A 22,257-nucleotide genomic window follows, 5' to 3' on the forward strand; every position below is an offset into this window, starting at 1 on the left:
AAGTTAAATAACACACAATTTAGCTAACCCGTTGCACGTCTGTTATATACGAGATAGCTGTACATTTTAAGCGGCGAACACTGGGGTGTCCTCCCACTGGTGAGACAGTAGTGCGCCATTCTGGTGATATTTAAATAGCTTTAGTCCACATGGCGCGAAGACTTTCAGATTCGCCCATGTACTGTTGAGTCGCCATAAGCTCCCCGACAGCTAGCAACACTGTTGCTAACTTGAAGCGCAAACGGTTGCAGGCTAAAACGAGAGTCGTCTATAGACGAAACGTTGTCAGAGACGATTGCAAAATCGCATGATTGGTTTCAGTAGGCGCGCGAAGCTGCTGCGTCCAGTCAACTGCAGCTCGGATGTCATCTTAAGGTGCCTGTAAACGTGCAAACTTGTTTGTCAAACGCGCTATTGTCCAGCCGCAAATTTGTTAAACAAGCCCCGATCACATACAAAGTAAGTTTGTCAGTTTAACCTCACTTTGAAGCAGACGCTATTGGTGTTCGTAAGGATTTAGATAGTAATGAGAATGGCACAAATGCAGACAAAGCAGTCCTAGCATTGACTTAGGCACTGGTTGAAGAGGAAGAAAAGGCCAGACAAGACACTGGTACCCTTGAAAATCTGCTAAAGGAAATATTACAGTCCGGATCCGATTATTGAATCAAGTCTTGGAATGGCGTAAAAAAAAAAAAAAAAAAAAAAAACTGGTTAAGGCCCTCGTAAAACAGCAAACTTACCTGTCAAATTCGCTACGGATAGGTCAAACAAGCTGTACACTTACAAAGAAAGCTTGTCAGTTTAACTTTATTTTTGAAGCATATGCTTCTCGTTCATTCCCAGTACTGCCAAAATACAAATGCAGGTAAAGCATTTCTAATATTAACTCTGGGACTGTGAAGAACAAGAAGCAGCAGCAAACGAGACGCTTGGCCAAGGAATTGTTTAAAATGAGAAATATGCACATGAAAACCTCCTAATGGAGATGTTAAACTCAGACCCTAATGTTTAAATCGACGTACTGCGGATGGACAGTGAAACGTTTAATAACTTTAGTTATTTCGCCTTTACATTGAAGAAGACGCAGGTATGCGAAAATGTATTTTCTTCTGACATTTCATTGAAATACCACAATGCGGGAACATACAATAGGAATAATTGTGAGAAGAACCGAGCACATAAATTTCTTTGTCATTGCACTTCGGCTTGTCTGTCAAGCTTAAATATATTGTTCATAACCTATTCTTGTGTGGTATATAAGGCTGGGAAGGTTGTGATACCGTTAGTTTTGTTATTTGTCACCGCTGTTTTGTTTTTATTCCTGGTCGTACAATCCCATAGTCACAGAAACTCACCATACAGTGAGATAAATTGTAATAAAGTAGTTTTCTACCGTACATATGCGGCGAAACATCGAAACGACGTCCGCTGTCTTGTCAAACTTTCCGTGAAACGCCAAACAGCACCATACGCGGTCAGACATTTGGCAAGCATAGTGAAGTTTGACAAAATGTTTGATCGTTTACGGGGACCTTTACAGCTCTACCGATCCGGACAGCTTCCTCCAATTCGAAGTATGTTGTCATGCTTAATTGATAGTTTCCAAAGTGCTTAAACACTTCTAGAATTTGTTGCGCCAGCGTCTTGTATCAGATTTTCTTCACAGATCCAGTCTTCTATTCCCGTTCCCTAATACTGATTTTACGAGATGGCATTATTAAATACCACTTATTGATATAGCGGCTAAATGCGTGCTCAAGATGTTTATCATTCGTCACCGGATACTAGCGGATTCTTCCTCTTCGTTGTAGGTATTACCTTGCAATTATCCACAGAGCTGCCATACATGACACAGGATAGACATTCAGTTCAACTCGTTCTGAAATTCCTCACGATCGTTCAACGACGATACTTTCCTTCTGCACAACAGCATCATCAGCGAACAATCTTAATAGTGCTGGTGACAGTACCTTTTGAATCTTTTTATATGTCCTGATTATTTGAGAAGCTACTACGCTTCCTCGCCACATACCCCATGTTACTTCCGATCCTGTAGAACATTGGCCGTTCGTAATAATGTGCTGGGTACTGTTAGCCAAATATTCTTCCAGACACGTCCAGATACTCACGGTCGTATCTTATTAGTGTCGATCGCCTTTCCAAAATGTAGGCAAACAGAATCTGCCAGTTCACCTGCATCCATTGTTTGTGACCGTGTGTGAATAAAGCAACCTGTTTGACACGAATTATTTTTCTCTAAATGCGTTTTGATTCTTTGAGAAGTTTCCCTCCAGGAACGGCATTGCAGACAACTTGCTAATATCTAGAATCCTGCTCGAAGTAGACATGCAGTTCTTTCCGTCTCCATCAGCAGATTTGCAAGATATCGGGTCTATAAAAACGGGCAACGTTACGATCTAGGGACAGTTTCTTCGTATGGCGCCTCGAATGCCACGAGTGAAGGGCACGGGTATTGGAAATAGCGCGGCCGCCAGTGCTAACGCAACTGCGCCCGGCTGGTACGCAGTACGCATGCGCGCCGCCGCGCCTGCCCGGAAGCCGGGGCGGCCGCAGGCGGCCGGCCTCAAGGCGCTTCCGATGGGCGGCCTTGCGGCGCGAGACGGACGGGACGGACGCTGCGAGCGGCCGCGGCCGCAGCCAGTGCGCTCGGGGCTGCCGCCGTTGCCTGCCACGCGACGGATGGGAATCTCACCGCGAGGTCCGGCCAGCGAAGCTCACCAAGGTACGACGACGGCCCTGCGGGAAGCTCAGCCCGGAAGCGAGCAAAAAACCGACGACGAGCGAAAGTGGATTTACTCCTTTACAATGTTAACTTGATCGCTAGAAACCGATGCGGATATTCAGTGATAATTACTTTATGCATAAATGTCCCCGCCGTAGTGAATGGCAGATAAATTTTGTGGTAATAACTTCGTGGTTAAGTTGGCAAGTAGTGTCGACACTACCATTTTTTAAAATTTGTATTATTTACGATTGCTAATAATAATAATTGGTTTAAATCACTACTTTCGCCCACTTGGGACAGTGTGCCAGTGGTTGGCAGTTTCCTGCAGCGGCTAGACTGACATATCCTTTCACACAATTACACGTACATCCTGTTTCCGTCATACTGGCAGCAGCCTTATGTCTTGAGCCACCACTGTTCAGCTGTCACTTAACCAATTATTGAAAGTTTGTGCAAAGTATGTGACTGTCATTTGGAGCCTTCGTCCCACGTTCAGATTCCTATTTGTGTTTCACGTACAAAATACTGTGCAGTAACAAATCGGCAAATCTCTCGACGTCCCTCTTTGATATGTCGGGAGTTCTGCATTGTGACACTTCCTATGTTGAGAAGTTCAGTGTGTTAACAGGACTGTGTGCTGTGCTGAATTAATGTGCATTTGACAGCATGCAGTATGTGGCAACTTACATAAACTTCGTTTTACTTCCCAATGTTGGGGATATGTTCCGCAGAAAACTTCACAGAATCATTTTTCGAGTAACTGTAATTTCTGGACTGTGTCGAGAATTGCAAACTGTGTGGTCACGATCAGCTTCTGTGTTCTCAGTAAAAATAAAATACGTTGAGAGGACTGGGGCAGTGGAAATTCGGGACAGTCAGAAGCCTATCGGAGCTGTGGTGTGACGAACAGATGAAAGTGAACAAAATCTTAACATATGGGATGTCGATAAGATTTGATTGTGCAGATGAGATATTTGTAGATCAGCAGATATGGATAACATTTGTTATCGTGTAGACATACCACAATTCACTGTGTATCACCTTAGCAAGAAGGCAACATCAAAAGTAATAAAAACAGACCATAATTTTGTTGTTAACTGGTGTAAAGTGTTCAACTTTTATGACTTTCTATGTCAAACCTGGGAAATTTGAAAGATACAAATCACCAGATAAGGAAATTAAAACAGCTGTTATAGTGTGAAATGAAATTGTATACAATAATTTAGTGGTCTTCAAATCTGAAAATTTCATATTACATCAACCATTGAAGTATATAGAAAACTTTGTGGTAAAACACACATCGAGTCTTGAGCACTTTGTGCCAACTATCACTACTTTTGAGAACATTTCCAGATGTGAGAGGAGGAGGTTGTGACTTACATTCATTAGGACCAGGAAGAACATTTCATCTGTTTCCTGTATGCTGTGACACATCTGAAGTGCTCCAAACATGACCTCAACAAATTGTTACTGAAACAGATTGAGCCTTAGGAGTCACCTTCTAGACACTGCTGTATTTCTTCATGTTCACCAGCATGACAATGTACAATCTTGTTCTTGGCCTGCCCCCATGCGCTTATTCCACAAATATATGTAGCAAATCCAAGCCATAGGTATGTTATGTCTTCAGTCAGGTGACCTACACACACTTTGCTCCAAGGTGATTCTGCACGACTTGCAAAATGTTACTTGTTACAAATGTTTGACAGTTTGTCTCTGAGCTGTCAGTAGCTCTCACCGCATGCTGCAAAGAAAATATTTTTGTGAAAGTATATCATGTGAATGACTAACATTTTGTAAATTTAATTTCATCAGTGAACAGTGTGATCAGGACCTTTTCAATGCTTGTTTTGATACTGTTGGTGTAATTTCACTTGTCTTTTGTGTGTGTGTATATTGTGGTGTATGTGTCAGTCCACCAAAAGAAAATTATTACATGCCAGTTTGATTTTTCAGTGCGCTTCCTGTGGAAAGTGTTCAAATACCTGAATTGTTTGTATTTTCAAAACTGAAGAAAGTGTGCGATTTTTAATGCAACACAGAGTTCTTGAATGCAAAGTGGGAAAGCCATTACTTTCCAATTTTGACAACAAGTGTTTGTCACTGAATATCGTAATTTGTCTCTCTTTTTAGGGTTTCATACCCCAATCTGTTGTCCATCTCTTGTGTGTTACGGACTCCGTTCTATCTTCCCTTGATGGTGTATATAACCTAAGCTTGTAAATAATTGCAATCAAAAGATGCAGCCATATGTCAGGTATTTTGATACTTACAAACTTGTTCTTCAGAACCTATTAATGACCTATTTACAGACATGTATGTTGTGGTGTAGCCATAAAGCACTCGCCCGGAAACCGAGAAGTCACGAGGTCGAAGCTCAGTCGGACCACTGACTTCTCAGTGTTCATTTGAACCTAACCTTCACCTGTCGACAATGTAAAGAGTTGCCAGAAGCAACACGTGGTTCAGGTTCCACATTGAACTGTAGGTCAGTCGCCTCTCCTGGGTTGGATGACTGAGGTAGTTTAGGGACATAAAAGTCGCCAAAGTAGCATCCAATAGAAGAGCATGAGCCCTGCTTGCACATGACAAGTTTTTTGCAGTAGTCTGAGGAATGTGGTTTGAGTTTTGGTAGCACTTCCTTAATTGTGTGATTGACGGGCATTATTCCCACACTTCGTCTCTCAATATGTTTTCCCGTGGTCAGATGTCGTGCTTTAATCCAGTTTCAATAAATTATATGGACAAGAGGTCAGAGGAGCTGAATAGTATTATGTTTCCACACACAGTAAGACGGTTTAAAGATTATTGCTCATTGTACTCGCACACTAGTTGAGCAACGAAAAAGGAGATTATCTGATTGGAGGAGTATAACTTTCATAGATAACCAAAAATTTACTTCATATATCATTGGCATTAAAGTAATTTGAAGAAATAAATTTCCTAGACTGGCTAGAAATCAGTAACATACAACCCTTATACATAAGGGTTGTATGGTGTGACAAGGTAGAAATGCTCGAACTGGTGATTTTGCAGAACCAGAAAGTAGGTAGAGCACAGTTTATTGCATTAAAAAGTGGCTTTGGTGATGGAAAAGTAAAACACATGTTGAAGACAATATTTTTACAGACCAGAATAAATAATTTGCTTTAAAATGTGAATATCCCAGACATGACTTAGTTATCTGTGTGAGGGTGTAGAGCAGGCAAATAAATTTTTGAAGTGTATTTAAGAGCAAAGATCAATTGCATGCACATTTCCAATCGCGCATGAACATACGGAAATATGAATGTATACATATGTTTAATGTAATTAAGTATGCAACCAAATTTGTTTACCCTAAGTTTAAGATAAAACATGCCCACTTTCATAAACAGATGTATGCAAAAAAGTGTGGATTACTTACCGTTAATCAGTTGTTTGTATTGGTAAGCTTCTGATGCTTTTTGTGACTACTAGTGTACTGCCTTCTCAATGGCCACACATTAATCCAAAGAGGTAATTTATTTCAGTTTTTCTGTATCTGCTCTTTGTATCATATACAATTCATTGTTGTAGATTGTCATTTACCCCCACACACCTATCTGAAAACTACTTCTTCTGTAGTGGTCAATCCAAGGATTGGTTTGCAACAGCTACAATGGCAGCTTGTCTCCATTCTGTGCGTCTTTCAGCTTTTCTCTTCATTTCTTTATAGGTGTTACATCCCACATCTTTCACGATTCGTTCCATGTACCTCAGTCGTGGTCTTCCTCTTGGTCTTTTTCCCTCGACATATCCCTCTATGATTGTGTTCAGGAGTCCTTTGTCTTAATAGATGGCCTGTAAATTGCACTCTTCTTTTAACAATGAAACTCCAGAAGCTTCTCTTCTCACCTGCTCTTTCCAGAACCACTTCGTTTGTGACCTTGTTGATACATTTTATGTTGAGCATGCGTCTATAGCACCACATTTCAAAAGAATTTAGCTTCTGGTCTTCCTCTGTCCCGAGAGTCCATGTTTCACACCCATAGCATGCCACACTCCGCACATATGATTTCAAAAATCTTTTCCTGATTTCAAGGCTGATGCTCTTAGATGTTAATGTTTTTCTTCTTGTTAAAAGCAGCCTTTGCTTGAGCTATTCTACTTCTCACTTCTGCCTTGCTCCTTCCATCCCTGGTAATACTACTGCCCAGATAAGTAAATTTATCAACTTGTTCAAGCAGTTCATTGCCTACATGAACTTGGACTTTCACTTGATCTTCTTTATCGCATGCCATTACTTTTGTTTTTGCTTTATTAATTCTCATATTATATTCTTCACCCATAACTTTATCCATTCTATTCAGTAGGACTACAAGATCTTCACTTTCAGCCAGGACAGCTATATCATCGGCATATCTTATCATATCTATTCGTTGGCCATGAATTACTACACCTGTCTGTGAATTTTCCCTTACTTTTTTCAGCGCCGCTTCAATGTATACGTTAAAGATAACAGGGGATAGTGCGCAACCATGTCGGACACCTTTCCATATCTGCACCTCTTCTTGTTTTGTCCGTCCACGGATAACTGCTGTCTCGTTTTTGTACAGGTTCCATATCATTTTTCTATCTTTATGGTCTATTCCTACTTTTTTGAGTACCTCAAACATCTTATCCCATTTAACATTATCAAAGGCTTTCTCTACATCTACGAAAGCTATGTATGTTTTCTGGTTCTTATCTAGTCGATTCTCTATTATTAGTTTTAGAGCAAATATTGCTTCTCTGGTTCCTCTATCTTTCCGGAATCCAAACTGGTCTTCGGAGAGAGTAGCTTCGACTTTTTGTTCTATGCGTTTTAGGATAATTGAGGTTAATATTTTAGAGGCGTGCGTAACTAGGCTGAGCGTCCTATAATTTTCACGTTTTGTAGCATTTGCCTTCTTTGGAATGGGGATCATAATGTTTTTCTCAAAGTATGTAGGAATTTTACCCTGCTTGTACATCTTGAAAACAACTCCTGATTCAGTTTTGCTCCTCCAGATTTCAGAAGTTCAGCTGGGATATGGTCTATACCAGGCGATTTGTTGTTTTTCGATTTTTTCAGAGCTAGTTGAAACTCTTCCTTTAATATAGGTTCATCTATGTTGTGTGCATCTACTTCTGTTTCTTCTTCCATGATGTTTTCAGACAGGTCTGTTCCGCTGTACAGTTTTCCTATATATTGTTTCCATCTTCTTGCAACTTCATCATCGTCATCCAACATATTGCCATTTTCATCCATCACAGCCCTACAGTTGTTTCTTCTGTCTCCAAAGCAATGCGTGTCACATTTATAGGCCTTGTCGATATTTCCCTTGCTCATGTTGTCCTCAACTGAAATACAGAGCTCCTCAAGGTATTTTTCTCTTGCTTGTTTTGCCCCTCTGTTGATTCTGTTTTTCAGACTCTTGTATTTCTCTTGGTCTTCCTTCTTCACAGAATTTTTTAATTTCCTTCTTTCTTCCATCATATTTAGTAGGTCATTAGTGATCCATTCCTTCCTTTTCTCTGTCCTTCCTTTTCCTATTAATTCTTCTGCTGTTTCTAAAATACCAGTTTTTATTTTTTTCCCAGCTGCTTTGGATGCCATTGCAGCCCTGTGTATTTGTTTTTTTGTCTGTTTCTAGTTGATAGTGCTTCAGTGTATTTTTGTTTTTCAGGTTTGTCAAATCCCATTTTCATGTACTTCTTTTTTTAATGTTCTTGAATTTTAGTTCAGTCGTCGTCATAACGAGTATGTGGTCACTTTCCACATCACAGCCTGGATATGATCTGCTGTCCTTAACTTGGTTTTTAAATCTTTGCTTCACTAATATGAAGTCAATTTGATATCTGTTAATGTCACCAGGCATTTTCCAAGTATATCTTCTTCTTGGATGATGATTAAAGAAGGTATTTGTAATGCAAAGTTTATTTCTTTGGCAGAATTCTAAAAGTTTATCCCCTCTTTCATTTCTTAATCCTAATCCAAAATTCCCTGCCACATCCTCTTCCTTACCTTCCCCGACAACGGCATTCATATGTCCCATGATGACAAGGTTTTCAGCTCCTTTAATTCTGCCAATTACCTCTTCAAGGTGGTCATACATCATGTCGATTTCATCATCCTCGTGCCTCGTAGTTAGCATGTATACTGGGATTATGATTGTGTCTCTTGGTTTAGTTTCCAATCGGACATAAATTATCCTCTCACTATGTTGAACAAATCCTTTTACTCTTAACCCCATCTCTTTACTGAGGATAATTCCCACTCCTGCAATCCCGGGATTGTCTTGTGCTGTTCCAGTGTGTGTGATTCTGTAATCCCCTGACCAAAAGTCGCCAGCGTTTGGCCATCTCATTTCTGAGACTCCCAGTACATCAGTATCCATTCGTTTCATTTCCATTTTAAAGTTTTCCAGTTTACCACATTTAAGAAGTGAGTTGACGTTCCATGTTGCTATCCTTCTTACATTAATGCTTTTGGATTTTGGTATCTCTTTAGTTGTCCCCGCCCGGAGATCCGAATGGGGGACTATTTTACCTCTGGAGAATTTAACAAAAGAGCTTTCCATCACAAACTGTTGATACTTGGGATACCCGCCCGGGTCTTTAATGGAGTAGTTTCGTGTTGCCTTCTCCATTCTATGCCGTTGGCAACCTTGTTGCTACTCCGCCTTTAGGAGCAGTTTCCCACCCCAAAGGCAAGAGTGTGCCCTTCCTTCTAGCCACTCATCCGCCCTCCTAGAAGGTCGTTGGCAATTGATAGAAGGTAATCTCCTTATCTCGGGAGATATTTGGCTTTCTGAAAACTAGCCCAGATATATTATGTTCATAACCTGTTGTTTCTGTAAAGTGCAAGAGATGTAGGTGTAAACTTAGTTCTTTAATTTTCAGGTGACAGAGTCCCAGTTCTAGGCGGAAACATCGACACAATCAAAGCAGCGCAGTGCAAGGAAGGCAGTCCCAAGCAGCAGCCTGAGCCATTAGCAACACACACTAACGAACACACACATTACTTGGACATAAACTTGCCAGAAATGGAGAGAGAGTCAAATCCCATGCAGGCACTTTGCCGTTCTGGATGTGGTTTCTACGGATCACCAGCTACTGATGGTCTCTGTTCGCTTTGCTACAAGGTACAGGAAGTGAAAGTGCTGTGTAAACTACACAGTTTTGTTATTTTTACTTATTGTGAATGTGATGTTGACCCTAGATGCAGTTGCTTGTATAGTATTTAAGACTAACACTAGTTTTGATTATATCTTGAAGTAATTGCATATCCGACTGTATTCTTAAAATTTGAAAAGTATCATGATTGTCTTCCATTGTTTCCTTCGTCTGGAGTGCATAAATTTTTCATTTTCATTATAAGTTTGTTAGTCAGATTTTTTCTTTTGGTGGATTGTTAAAAAATGGTACTAAGCTGCTCCTTTTTGTGTAATAAAATGTAACGTGATTCTTATTTTATGTAATATGTGTTGAATCCTGTAAAGCCCTAAACGAAGTTTCTTACTTCTATAAGTTAAATTGTGTGTCATTTCAATTTGTTCATGGTACTTCCCGTTGACAATAGAATTGCCCTTCGTATCTCATTCCTTAACTTGCTTCAGTACGGCTCAGTTCTCTCAAAGGTTTTGTTTTAAAGTTGAGCATTAATGGTGATACTCGACAGTACTGCAGACATGTTTATTGACGAAGAGCTGGCCTATATGCATTTCTTATAGGTTCACTGAATACAGTGGAAGAGCAGTAAGACAACACTACTGAGCTTTCCCTGATAGCAACCACCCATGTAAGTGCTGTCATGTGTCTAAAGATTGTTGCATTATGCTGTTTGGTGCCCTATGTTTTGGTGATAGCAAACACAGGCATATACTTTCACGGAAATAAGGGTGACTGTGATAACAGACGGAATAAATCGTGATTACATTATTACTCTGTAAAGAGCTGCTGGAGTCCATTCATTCCTTACATTAAAATACTCTGAAGGTATCCGTGAACAACCTCTGTTAGTTTGTCCCAATTGTGGTTCATGTGTGCGCGCTTCTCTCTCTCTCTCTCTCTCTCTCTCTCTCTCTCTCTCTCTCTGCCATTATTGGAAAGATACGGTGAAACTACAGTAAACAAGTACAATGGAGACTAGAAATGTTTGCAAGGGTCAGTTTTGCATATACTGTCAACCCCAATCACATGCTGACTTTAGATGTGCTGACTGAAGCATCCTCACTCCCAGGTGCAGTAATAATGTAGAATAATACATACTTCTGTATATATAAACAGCAAAAACAATCCATTATTGACAATTATTTAATTGTAACTTTGTAAATAATTCTGCCGTATATACATGTACATACGTACTGGAAGGGTGCCTGGGTGGAAAAACAGAGATTTGACACAGGTTACTTAATTACATTGAGATTAATTGAAACTTTGTAGCAATTCTGTTACATAAATCTGTCTTGAACAGATGATAATCGTAATACTAACTCTGACTTCACGAGATTTTCAACAATCATTACATAGTTTGCCTTCAGGTTTCGATGGTGATCTTGTTGAACACACAGTAGACCCATGTGGCAGTCTGTGCAGTGTTGTTGCTTATCCCGCTCCTTCTGTGATGTAGGTATGTCTGCTGACAAACTCTAACCGTCGCATATCGCACGGGGAATACCTTGAGGAAACAATAAAACTACAATAGAATTACTGCTCTGGTACAGAATGGTACAGATACAGAAATTTTGTGGTGTGATCTGTGCTTGTTCATGTATAGGGTACAAAAAATGGGTTGAAGGAGGAAGGTATATTTGCTGCTAAATGATTTTTAATGTATTAGTAAATAAGTCGTGCACAGCAGTTGGTATGTAATGATAGTGCCACAGGTCCTTAGTTATACTCGGGGGAACTCGTGTGCTCTTTATACACTGGTACAGTCCACTTGCATCAAATGACAGATTCAGCTAATGAGTTTTCAGTTAAATGGACAGTGGCGGAGATGGGTGAATCGGGTTTCGGAGGGTATGGAGATTGCAGAGATGACTATGTAGGATCATCTAACAAGTTCAAACTATCTCATTCCTGATCTTTGAGCATTTTCATTTCCCAGTTAAACTATTTCTCCTTTATATTTTGTAATGTATGAGTAACCACTGATGAGGACAAGTGAAACACGTGGCAAGCCTTCAGCAGGTCTCATATCTTAATTGTCAAAATGTACATAATCGGTTGTTCCTTCATTTCAGATGTACAACCTGTGCTTCCTCTGGGAAGTGGACCAATAGTAGAATGTTTATTTTCCAGGAGGCATTGAAGAAGAAACAGCAGCCACCTCCTACTTCGTCACCACCGGCAACGAGCCTGGACACTGCCCAGCCCACTATTCCTGTAATCGCGCCGCCTTCCACACCAGCTACCTCATCGGACCACACAGCAGCCACCCCAGTAATTGGGGGGGCCTCAGCCAAAGACGTGAGTGTAGTGTGTCACTAATGTGGCGATGTGAGAAGACCGTGAAGTGTGTGGCATAGATCTGAAGCATCTGTCTTATGTGTAAATGTTTCTTACTACCTAAAATCACCTCTGGTGAAAGCTTCATATAGCAAGCTTGTATTCAGTAGCTCAGCTCATGTTTTTGTTGTGGTCTCCCTAATAGAAGATACATTGCTCAGTTTTGTCTAAATTTCCCCATAAATGTAATTGAAAACTATTAAGGCAAAATACGATGATGTAAAGGAAAATATCCATTTCATAAATGTGTGAATGGCTTCATAGAGCTTTTATAACATTCACGTTCCTGTAAATGGATAGATAAAAAATCTGTTCATCAAGAAGCTGCAGCAGCAGGAGAATACACACAAAAAAGGTTCAACTTTTACAAGCTTTCTGAGCCTGTAGCAGCTGCTCCTGGCAAAGGAGTTGAAGTGTAAGAAAGAGGGGTGGAGGAAAGGGGTACAGTTTGGAAAAGTCATCCAGAACCCCCAGTTCATGGGAGACTTAGTGGATGGCATAAGAAGGAAAGAAGAAAGACTGTCACCCACCCTGACCTGGGGTTCTGGGCGACTTTTCAAAATTGTACCCCTTTCCCTAAACATCTCCAGTTCTTTTCCTTCACTTCCCTTTCAACTATTCTGCCAGGAGGAGCAGCTACTGGCTCCGAAAGCTTGCTTAAGTTAAACCTTTCTGAATGTATCTACTGCTGCTGCTTGGTGAGTAGATCCTTTTATCTACCCAATTATGTTATATTGTCAACAATTACATTTGTTGTTCTTATGCACGTCATGCTCCATTTTGTTCAGAAGGACGCAGAGGGAGCAGCGGGAGGCTGCAGCAGCAGTGCTGATAATTCTGTCAGCAGTGGGGATGCAGACGAGAGCTACGATGGCAAAGACTCTGAGAAGGAAGCTAAGAAGAAGAAAAACCGCTGTGCAACCTGCCGCAAGAAGGTTGGCCTTACAGGTGAGGTCACACTACCCTTCCTTCACATTAATTTGCCTGTTCATTCTACTCCTTTGATTAAACACTGTTCTTACATATTTGTATGCTTTTTATGCTCAGTCGTGGGCTGGGAGCAAGCTGCAAAATGTGGTAGATCAGATGTTTCTTCAGTCACCTGAACTTCCATTAAGTTTGATGTGGGTGGGGTCTTTAAATATGTGTACTTTTAATTTCTGAACTATGTGAGCAGTTAAATTATGTATTTCTTTCTTTCCACATACTGTTTTTATGGTATGGTGCAAGCAAAACATGCATAATGTGTTGAAGCATATAAAATATTTGAGTGTCAATGTTCTTCTCTCCTCTGCAACAAACAAAACATCAATGTCGGGCAGGGGCAACTGTCACCTTGATATTTGTGGTAATGTTACATAGTGTTCTAGCTATGTTGCAAGATATTTGTGTATTCATTGTTATGTACATGTTCTTAGATAATCGTCCTTTTGTAAAAAGTGTAAGCACATAAGATTCTAAATATTTGAATATTTAGAATAGGTAAGAACAGGAGGTCCACATCCCATGACAACCAGGAAATTCAAGAAAAACCTGGAATATTTTTAGAAATAAAGGAAATTTTCATTGCTTTGGTTTCCAGTTAAATTTTTGTAATTTTGGCTGGTAAGAACTGATGCTCTAACAAAGAATTTTATTTTATCCCGCTACTGCAGAATAATAGTGCAGCAATAAAACATACAGGAGAGAATAACACCAAAATAAAACTTCAATTGCAAAGAAAATTTGCATTTAATAAAGCACAGTGCCCACACAAGTGATTGCTGACAGTAAAATGTGTAAAAGCGTTCAGGACAAAGACTATACAATACTTCATAACAGCAAACTTTCAATGAGTGTAACATGGCAACTGTATGCATCAAAGCAACTAGAAAGAGTGTGTGTGTGTGTGTGTGTGTGTGTGTGTGTGTGTGTGTGTGTGTGTGTGTGTGTCTAACAGGTCACGGAAAAATATTGAAAATGGTGGTTTGAGAAATATTACTCTCAAAGTCAATTTAATTCCACACAAGATAAATTGTTAACTGGGAGAATGCGCGATGAATTTCGTAAATCGTGAAGCATTTTACTCAGATTCAAAACTTAACATTTTGATGACCATCTATTTATGCCTGACTTAAAATTTTTTTAGCACATTTGTGCTATATATCTTAAAAGATAAACACACACTCTCTCACTCTCTCCTCTCTCCCCTCTCTCTCTCTAAAAAAAAAGTGTTACTGAAGAGGCATGTTTATACTGGCTGAATACATTACGTGATATGCTCTGAATCAGGGTGTATACGGCCCGGGACATCCGGGAATTCCGGGAAAAACCCGGGAATTTTTTCATCCGGGACAAATCCGGGAAAAACCCGGGAATTTTTTAGAATTCCGGGATTTTTCGTTGTTTTAGATTGCAGTTAAAGTTTTGTAGGTGTGACGTGTAAGATCTGATACGCTGACAAAGAACTTTAGTCCACTACTGCTAAATAATATTGCAGCAATGAAACACAAATCAGAGAATAACACCAAAATAAAAGTTTAGTTGCGTAGAAAATGGGTAAATAGTGTCAAAGGATTTAGGTCGAAGATTATACAGTACGTCCGTAACAACTAATATGCATTCGATGTGTGTGACGTCACAATTGTTTACATTTCTAACAGATCACCAGAAAATATTACGAATAGTGGCTTGAGATGCGTTACTTTCGAAGTAAATTTCCACGCAAGATGATTTATGTAACGTGTGAGAATGTGCAGTGCATTTCTTAAATCACGTAAAACGTAAAACTTTGAGGATCAGCCATTTGAAAACTGTCGGGCCCAGAAGATAAGTCATTTATGCCACTATTTAAAATTTTACTGGCACATTTGTATTTGATATGACTTAACGTGTAACACACGCTAAAAAAAGACCGAGCTTCAAGTTAGTTTTCATATTTAATGTTGTACTTTCATAGATAAAAAATTATGCAATCGATGGCAAAAAGTTCCATTGACCTTCAAAAAAATGTGCATAATGTGTTACTGAGCAATGTCACAAGTCCCTTCATGCCAGAACACTTCGACTTTTCTAAGCAACTGATAATCATTTTGGCACGATTTTAATTGCCAAATTAGAGCCTGTTAGTTGGCCTACGGACTTCCTATCATTGTAGGACTAATAACAGTGGATGCCAATAGAGGATGCAATTCTCCTTCGTACATACACATCTGCTTACGAGTTAACCGGTGTAGAAACACACTTTGCTGAATTGAGCGAGCTCGGCCTACCTTCGTAACGTACGCGCCGCGGCCTGTCTTTCTCGTAGGCCTCGTGCTCGGAATAACTGCCGTCATTCGCTAGCGAGGTCACGTGACATGAGCTATGACTGGCTGACAAAAGTGCATCGCTCAACGCAATCTCTATTTTAGCGTTTCGGAAGCTACCGTGCTGTAATTTGTAGAATTTGTGTATATTCTTCAGCAATACGAAAATAAACTCTGTGCATATTGTCTCGCATCAAACAACTTTCCAAACGCATTGTTTTTCCTGGATTTCGTTTCCTAAAGTGCTGGGACGTCCTCCGCCGGTATAAGACCTTTAAGATTCAAAGGACTGATAGGTTTTACAGCTCCGAGGGAAAGTATACTGTTACTTAACACGGATGTATTTTCACCCGCTTTATACGTAATTTCATCCGGGAGAAATTGTGTTTTTAACCGGGAAATCCGGGAAAAATCCGGGAATTTTTTTTTCTTGTCCACGTAGACACCCTGTGAATGTCTGCAGTCCTTAGCTAGCGAAATGACTTGGCATAAGCTATAACTGGCTGACAAAAGCACATTGTGATCTGGATTTCAGTGCTTGGGAAACTACGGTGCTGAATTTGTGTATTTGGTGGAATTCGTATTTATACTTTCCTAATACGAAAATATGCAGTGTACCCGTGGCTTCGCATTGATCTTTCCAAAACTTTTTTCCCGTCCTTTGTTTGGTTGCATAAAGTGCCGGCTATTTGTATGATGTTGTATAAAAACTTTACCATTTAAAGGATTGATAAGTTTTACAGCTATGAGGGAAAGTATGTTGTCATTTCACATTAAAAAAAAAAATAAAATAAAATAAAAAAAATTTGGTATGTGGACACCCTGAAGAAGCAAATAATTCAATAGTTTCTTTGTAGCTCTGTGAAATGCCATGTGTGAGCTGTGATCCAAAAATAATACATGATATTTAAAAGCATTTCATTCATTCGTCTACATCAATGTTATTCTCTTCAAAATAGTTCTCATTAGTGCTATATGCTTACACCAGCACTTTGTCCAATGCTTGAAATGCTTTTTCAGGTGCTATCTTCAGAAATTTTTTAGCTCTGTGATTCATTTTTCTCGTCCATACTTGTAAAATAGCTACCCTTTAAGATTTCTCCTTAATTTTAGGAACTGAAAATAGTCACATGGCACCATGTCTGGCAAATATGGAGGCTATGACATCATTACAGTATTAGTTCCAGCCAATAATTCACTAACAAGCAAAAAATTGTGATAAAGTGCATTATTGTGATGCAAAAGCCACGAATTTTTGCCATGGCAGTCAGTTGCTTGCATTACATTAATGACAATTGAACTTGCATCTTACTGCACTGATGATAACCACGCAGTGGTTGAAATCTGTATCTGAAATAAACAAATTATTTGTGATTGACTGCTGTATATTTTTCTCAAATTTAGTTGCTGAGCACACCCATTCCATAGGGAATCAAACCCTATATACCCAGGTTTCGCCACCTGTTAGAACATGTTTCACTATTTGTCATTTTCGACTTTGTGTAGTGACTTGTGATCAGCTTGCATTCACAGTTATTTTTGTTAAAAGTTCAACAGTATTGAAACATATCCTCTCTTATTTCATAGGCAAAATATCCAAAAGAATTTCACGGCATGACCCAGTTATTATGAGCACCTTCTCAGGGCATTAGTCACTTGTCTTGCTGAATGTCTTAAAGGCCTCCATCGAGAAGCTTATAGCTCTCGTAAACACTTGTATCATTCATAGCACACACACTGAAGTAATATTTACATTGATACATACATACATTCCACTGCTTTATATTTTATTCTATTAGAAAAAGAACACCCCTCGTATTTGGCTGCTGTGTATGTAACCTTAGTGGGAATTTGAAGTTTTAAACAAAACTGAGCCAGCAAAAAGATTTCCAGTTTTTGTATATATGTACCTAGTTTTATGGGCCACTGCATTTTGAAGATAAATTTTTATACAAATATAGTGCTAAAGTGCTGACAAGGTTATTAACAGTTCGTTAGATATGGATATTTAGGCAAGTTTGTTCCTTTTTCAGACAAGGTACTTGTTTCATTTCTGTTTGTTGTGCTGCACTCTGTTTGAAGCCTTTAGAGTTGAAAGCTAGAAACTTTGTTAGTTCTAAAGATGTGTCCAAATAATTCACACAATAAGTCTCATAACTCAAGAGGGAAAAGGTTTGCTGATTTAGGTTTCAGACTTGAGGATTGTACAAAGCTGATGATACAGACAGCCAGTGGCAAAATAAAAAAATTAGGTAACATTCTATACAATCTCGAGAGAGATGTGCTTTTATTTCAAGATTTCCACAAGGGATGCATGGAAAGGACTCTGAAAACTACAGTTTCATTGAGGTATTATCTGTACCATTGAAGCATTATAACAAGAGGTTTAAATTAAGTGTTGTGGCAGTTCCAGTAATATGTAATATTTTGACTTTGGTCACATGCTACTTTAACTTACAAAGAATTTTGCCTCTGCATTCGCAGCAGATATTGCTAAGAATCTTAAAACGTTAATTTGTTGCAGGCTTCGAATGTCGCTGTGGTGGCCTCTTCTGTGCGGTCCACCGATACAGTGACAAACACGAGTGCACGTTCGACTACCGCGAGATGGGCGCCCAGGAGATCCGTCGCAACAATCCCGTCGTCGTCGGCGAGAAGATTCAGAAAATTTGAGCCACCACACAATCCCGTCCCCACCACCACCCTGCACTGTGCCTAGTTTAGAAGTCAGGACAGCTATTTCGTAACTAGGGATCAATACACAACTACTGACACAGAATTACAGGGAAAGGCAGAAAGTCAGCTTATACATTCACAAAATCTTGGAAATCGTGTAAATGGCAGCTGTCTCAAAATCCACGAATTTTTATTATTCATTAAAAATGCAGATTGCATTTGATTATTACGAAAAGCAATTGTGCCATTGTGACAGTGAACAAAGTGAACGTTCTGCAACAGTTTTCTCAGATTGGTGAAGGAAGTCGTATACAGGGACGAGACTGCTGAACGGAGGCTGCTGGTGGGGTGACTGGAGCCCGTGTGCACTTTTATATATAATATACATTCTATATACCAGTTTCGTGTTTTTCATATGTAGTGACAATAATGGATAAGTTAAGATGGGATGCACATCATCAAAGATATGCGTGTGAGTTATTTCCTATGCATGACAAGTGTCCGCGAAAGAAATTTGTCGTGCTTACTTGGACACAATCATTCTTTCATATTTTGTTGCACTGAGCTGCTTTCTCAGGGCTACAGAATACGAAAATAGTGTAGAAGGTTAATGCGTTTAGTCAGGGACTCCAATGGAATGAACTCTTTTGTTATTTCACAATGCATGATGAATTTGTCCCAGTGAGTGGTTAAGAATCTTGTAATTGAAATGCGGTGCTCATAAAATTAAAAAGTTTTTCACAGTTAGTATTCTGTTCTGCAGGGACGTGTAGGTGATTCCATAAATTTATTTTGAAATGTCAGTAATGAATAACAATATGCTCATATTACTTAGGGTATAATCTGTTGGTTGTTTGTTTTTGTTTGTCGCTTTGGCAGTCTTGCAAATCTGTACTGTTTTTTAATTTTAGTGTTTGTAGAAGTCGGTAAATTTCTGATTACAAAGTTAGATGTAACTGACCACCATTTCAAGTAACTGTAAATAAATAAGGGGACTGTCATGATACTACTTTCAGAATGCAAGTTTTTGTTAAATAGGGGATGTTGTGTGTGACCTTGTTGTTTCAAATTGCTTTTTGGTCTTGATTTACTTAAGAAGCATGGAGTAAAATTGTAGAAATTTGTGGAAATTCTCTTCAGTTATTGTTTGCATTGTGCGTGTGATTGTGTGTTGCCCTTAGAGACACCACGATGTCAACCAGTTTTCTATTCTACATAGACAACATTATTTTCTGCTCTTTGGCATGCTAACAGCTTTCTGAGGGCTCGCAGAACGGAAGCTACTAGACTTACATTGTTACGCTGTTGACATTTGGTGGCTCTTTCGGGTATACTTATTACTACGTGATATTGGGACTGAAATAAAAAGTATATATATTGCTTATGTAATCCAATAATTTTTTCTTTGCACATGAAGTCAGTTATCTATTTTCCAAATGTGTTTCTTCTAGAGTGCCATGCCACTTTAGACAGGCAGTCAGCTTTGCCAGCTGTTTCCAGCAATTGAAAATTTTGTCGTGGTGTTGGATAGGAAAATTGTATTATGATTTAATTTTTGATGTCACCTGTCATTCACATTTGGAATGTGAGAGATCTTCCTGCTGTGTGTGTGTGTGTGTGTGTGTGTGTGTGTGTGTGTGTGTGTGTGTGTGTGTGTGTGTGTGTGCACGCAGCAAGATCTCTCTGCATGGGATTAGTTAGTTGTGATTAAGCTGAGTCCATTAGTCACTGTCTGATGCTGTATGTTTAAAAAAGTTATCGTAAAGTTTTCCCCTCTACCTAAGAGTTTTTATTTACTATCACAATTACACTGTAACTTCTTATTACGAAAAACAGTGTTTAATTTTTAATCATCTACATTATTGTTCTGAAAACATTGTATGTGAGGAAATAATAAACCTTCCAATCAATTTTTATTATTCTTCACTAAAGAAAGCATCCTCTAAACAAAATAAATAATTACTGTATCAATCATTTGGCCCAGTGTAACTAATTTTCATTCAGTTGGGGTGCTGTGAAATGCAGTTTGTTGCATCAGAACAATCTTTGTAACATCTTACTCGATTTACCTCAAGGATTAGTGCTAATATAGACTTCCTATCTCCAGATTTAAGGTTCCTTGATAAATAAAATGACAAGCATCTCACTTGGCGGATAATACAGATTGAGAATTCAAGAGGTAACGTTATGAAATTGCTGTTGAAATGCAGATTTCATATCACCTACATTGACTTTCCCATGTATGCTGGCACGTTGGGAGTGTTGTGTTGGAAGTCCAATTTTGGTGTACCTGTACAGTCCAAACGGGGAAAAGTACTTTTCTATTTCAAAGTAGATAAACTGACATTGAATACATGCAGTTTTTTAAAATTAAGCAATGGTTTCAGAGTAAAGCCTGTTAAGAATTCAGTAGAACTTCCTCTTTATAATTGAAAATTCAATATAATGATCAGTCAAACAGAAGTAGATAGCCAGTTTATGGCAGGTTGTGAGATAGTTTTAATTGCTCATGGCCGTGTCGTTAGATCCTCCAGCACACGGATGTAATGGAGGATGTGTTGGATTATAAAATTGTAAATACTGCAGAAAAGTGCCGTACATTCTTAATTCTTACTTGTTTGCTGTAATTGTCAACTATTGGATTGCTAGTCAGTTTCCTCAGGTGGCTACAGGAGTCTGTGTTTAAGTCGTCTATTGACATATAATAAAAGCTTCCATTCAAAACTGAAGAAAGGCTTCCTTAAGATATTTGTAATACTACAAATTTCTTAGATTTCAAAAATTGCCAAAGATAACTCGGATAGAGAACAGCAAGTCTACTACTTTAACATTGTCTAAAATGGGGAGGCTAGCATTGTAGCTAGTGAGCTATAATATAGTAGAGGTGACACCTACAGCTGTATTAAGAGGTCTTATTGTATTTGCAATTGCATTTGATTTTACATTATAACTTCAAGCACTCATTAAACTAAAAAAATTCCAGATTTCTTATGTACAAGTGACCAGCAAAATGTTATTACTAGAACTATGGATAGTATATGTACAGCACAGTATAGTTACAGTTTCCCAGGTATTGTTGGAAAAGTCAGTCTGTATTTCATAAAATACACAATTACTCTGCTCCATTCAGACAAAATTTGAGAACATTATTAAGAAACTTATCTGTAGGTTAAGTAAAATTAATAGAGTGTCTCAATTGCACAGTCGTTTATTATAAATAAGATGAGTTTTGGCCTCTAGTAAGAGGCCATCTTGAGACAATGCACCATCTGGATGATGCTTGGATCAGCTGTGCTGACCTCAGTCGCAAAACTGCTTCAAGCATCGTCGTCAGCTGTGTGGTGTATTGTATGAAGATTGACTCTTACTAGAGGCCGAAACTGGTCATATTTTTAATCAAAGATTGTGCAGTTGAGACTTTTTTTTTACAATCAGAGGCTATGGTAAGAGTTGTATTAATAGGTAAGATCAGTGAAGACACAGTGATTAGATATACATGGGATTATTCAGTAAGGTGTAAAGCACTGGGGCGCACACGCACACATGGAACTTACCAAACAAAAGTATATTTCCTCCTCCCAGTCAATAGTCGGTTATCGCTCTCACTGAAAAATGGAGGTATCTGCCCACTTAGACTGGACTAAATTTTTGATGATGGACAACTTTTGCCGTCCTTTAGATTTCTGCTAATTAAAACACACAACCTCATTCTGACATACTGAGAATGTGACCTCTTACACCTCAGATAAGTAACTTGCTGTTTGACAATTTCTTATTGTTCATCTTCGTGTGTGTTTAAATGACTTGCACACAATAATTCAGCAGATCTATGTTTCTTCAATGCTAGAAACGAGTGTTGGCAGATTACATTTATTGACAATTCTGAGCAGAAAAAATGGCTGTTAACTCTTGAGATTCCAGGCACTTTTTGCTGAAAGACACTTCCAATGGTAACTGTAAAACTGTGGTAAGATACTGCCTGTGCATTACCGTATATACTCGAATAATCCGCGCACCCCAATTTTGAGGAAGAGAAAAAAAAATTATTTT

General features: G+C 39.0%; 1 protein-coding gene across 4 annotated transcripts in view; it reads left to right on the forward strand.

The window, feature by feature from the left end:
- The window catches only part of LOC126109395 (AN1-type zinc finger protein 6), a 108,184-nt gene extending 88,067 nt beyond the window's left edge, over positions 1 to 20,117 (forward strand). For 2 of the 4 annotated variants that reach the window (XM_049914422.1, XM_049914423.1), the window contains 4 exons: positions 9,635 to 9,876; positions 12,038 to 12,205; positions 13,033 to 13,192; positions 18,056 to 20,117. In XM_049914422.1, coding sequence (XP_049770379.1) covers positions 9,778 to 9,876; positions 12,038 to 12,205; positions 13,033 to 13,192; positions 18,056 to 18,204 — 576 coding nt within the window. In that variant the 5' untranslated portion in view covers positions 9,635 to 9,777 and the 3' untranslated portion in view covers positions 18,205 to 20,117. Of the gene's footprint in view, positions 1 to 2,650; positions 2,747 to 9,634; positions 9,877 to 12,037; positions 12,206 to 13,032; positions 13,193 to 18,055 lie in introns of those variants that run through there. The other 2 variants (XM_049914421.1, XM_049914420.1) reach the window with 2 other exon arrangements.
- Positions 20,118 to 22,257: the final 2,140 nt, after the last annotated feature.

The sequence above is a fragment of the Schistocerca cancellata genome, chromosome 12, assembly GCF_023864275.1.
Source record: "Schistocerca cancellata isolate TAMUIC-IGC-003103 chromosome 12, iqSchCanc2.1, whole genome shotgun sequence".
Taxonomy (NCBI): domain Eukaryota; kingdom Metazoa; phylum Arthropoda; class Insecta; order Orthoptera; family Acrididae; genus Schistocerca; species Schistocerca cancellata.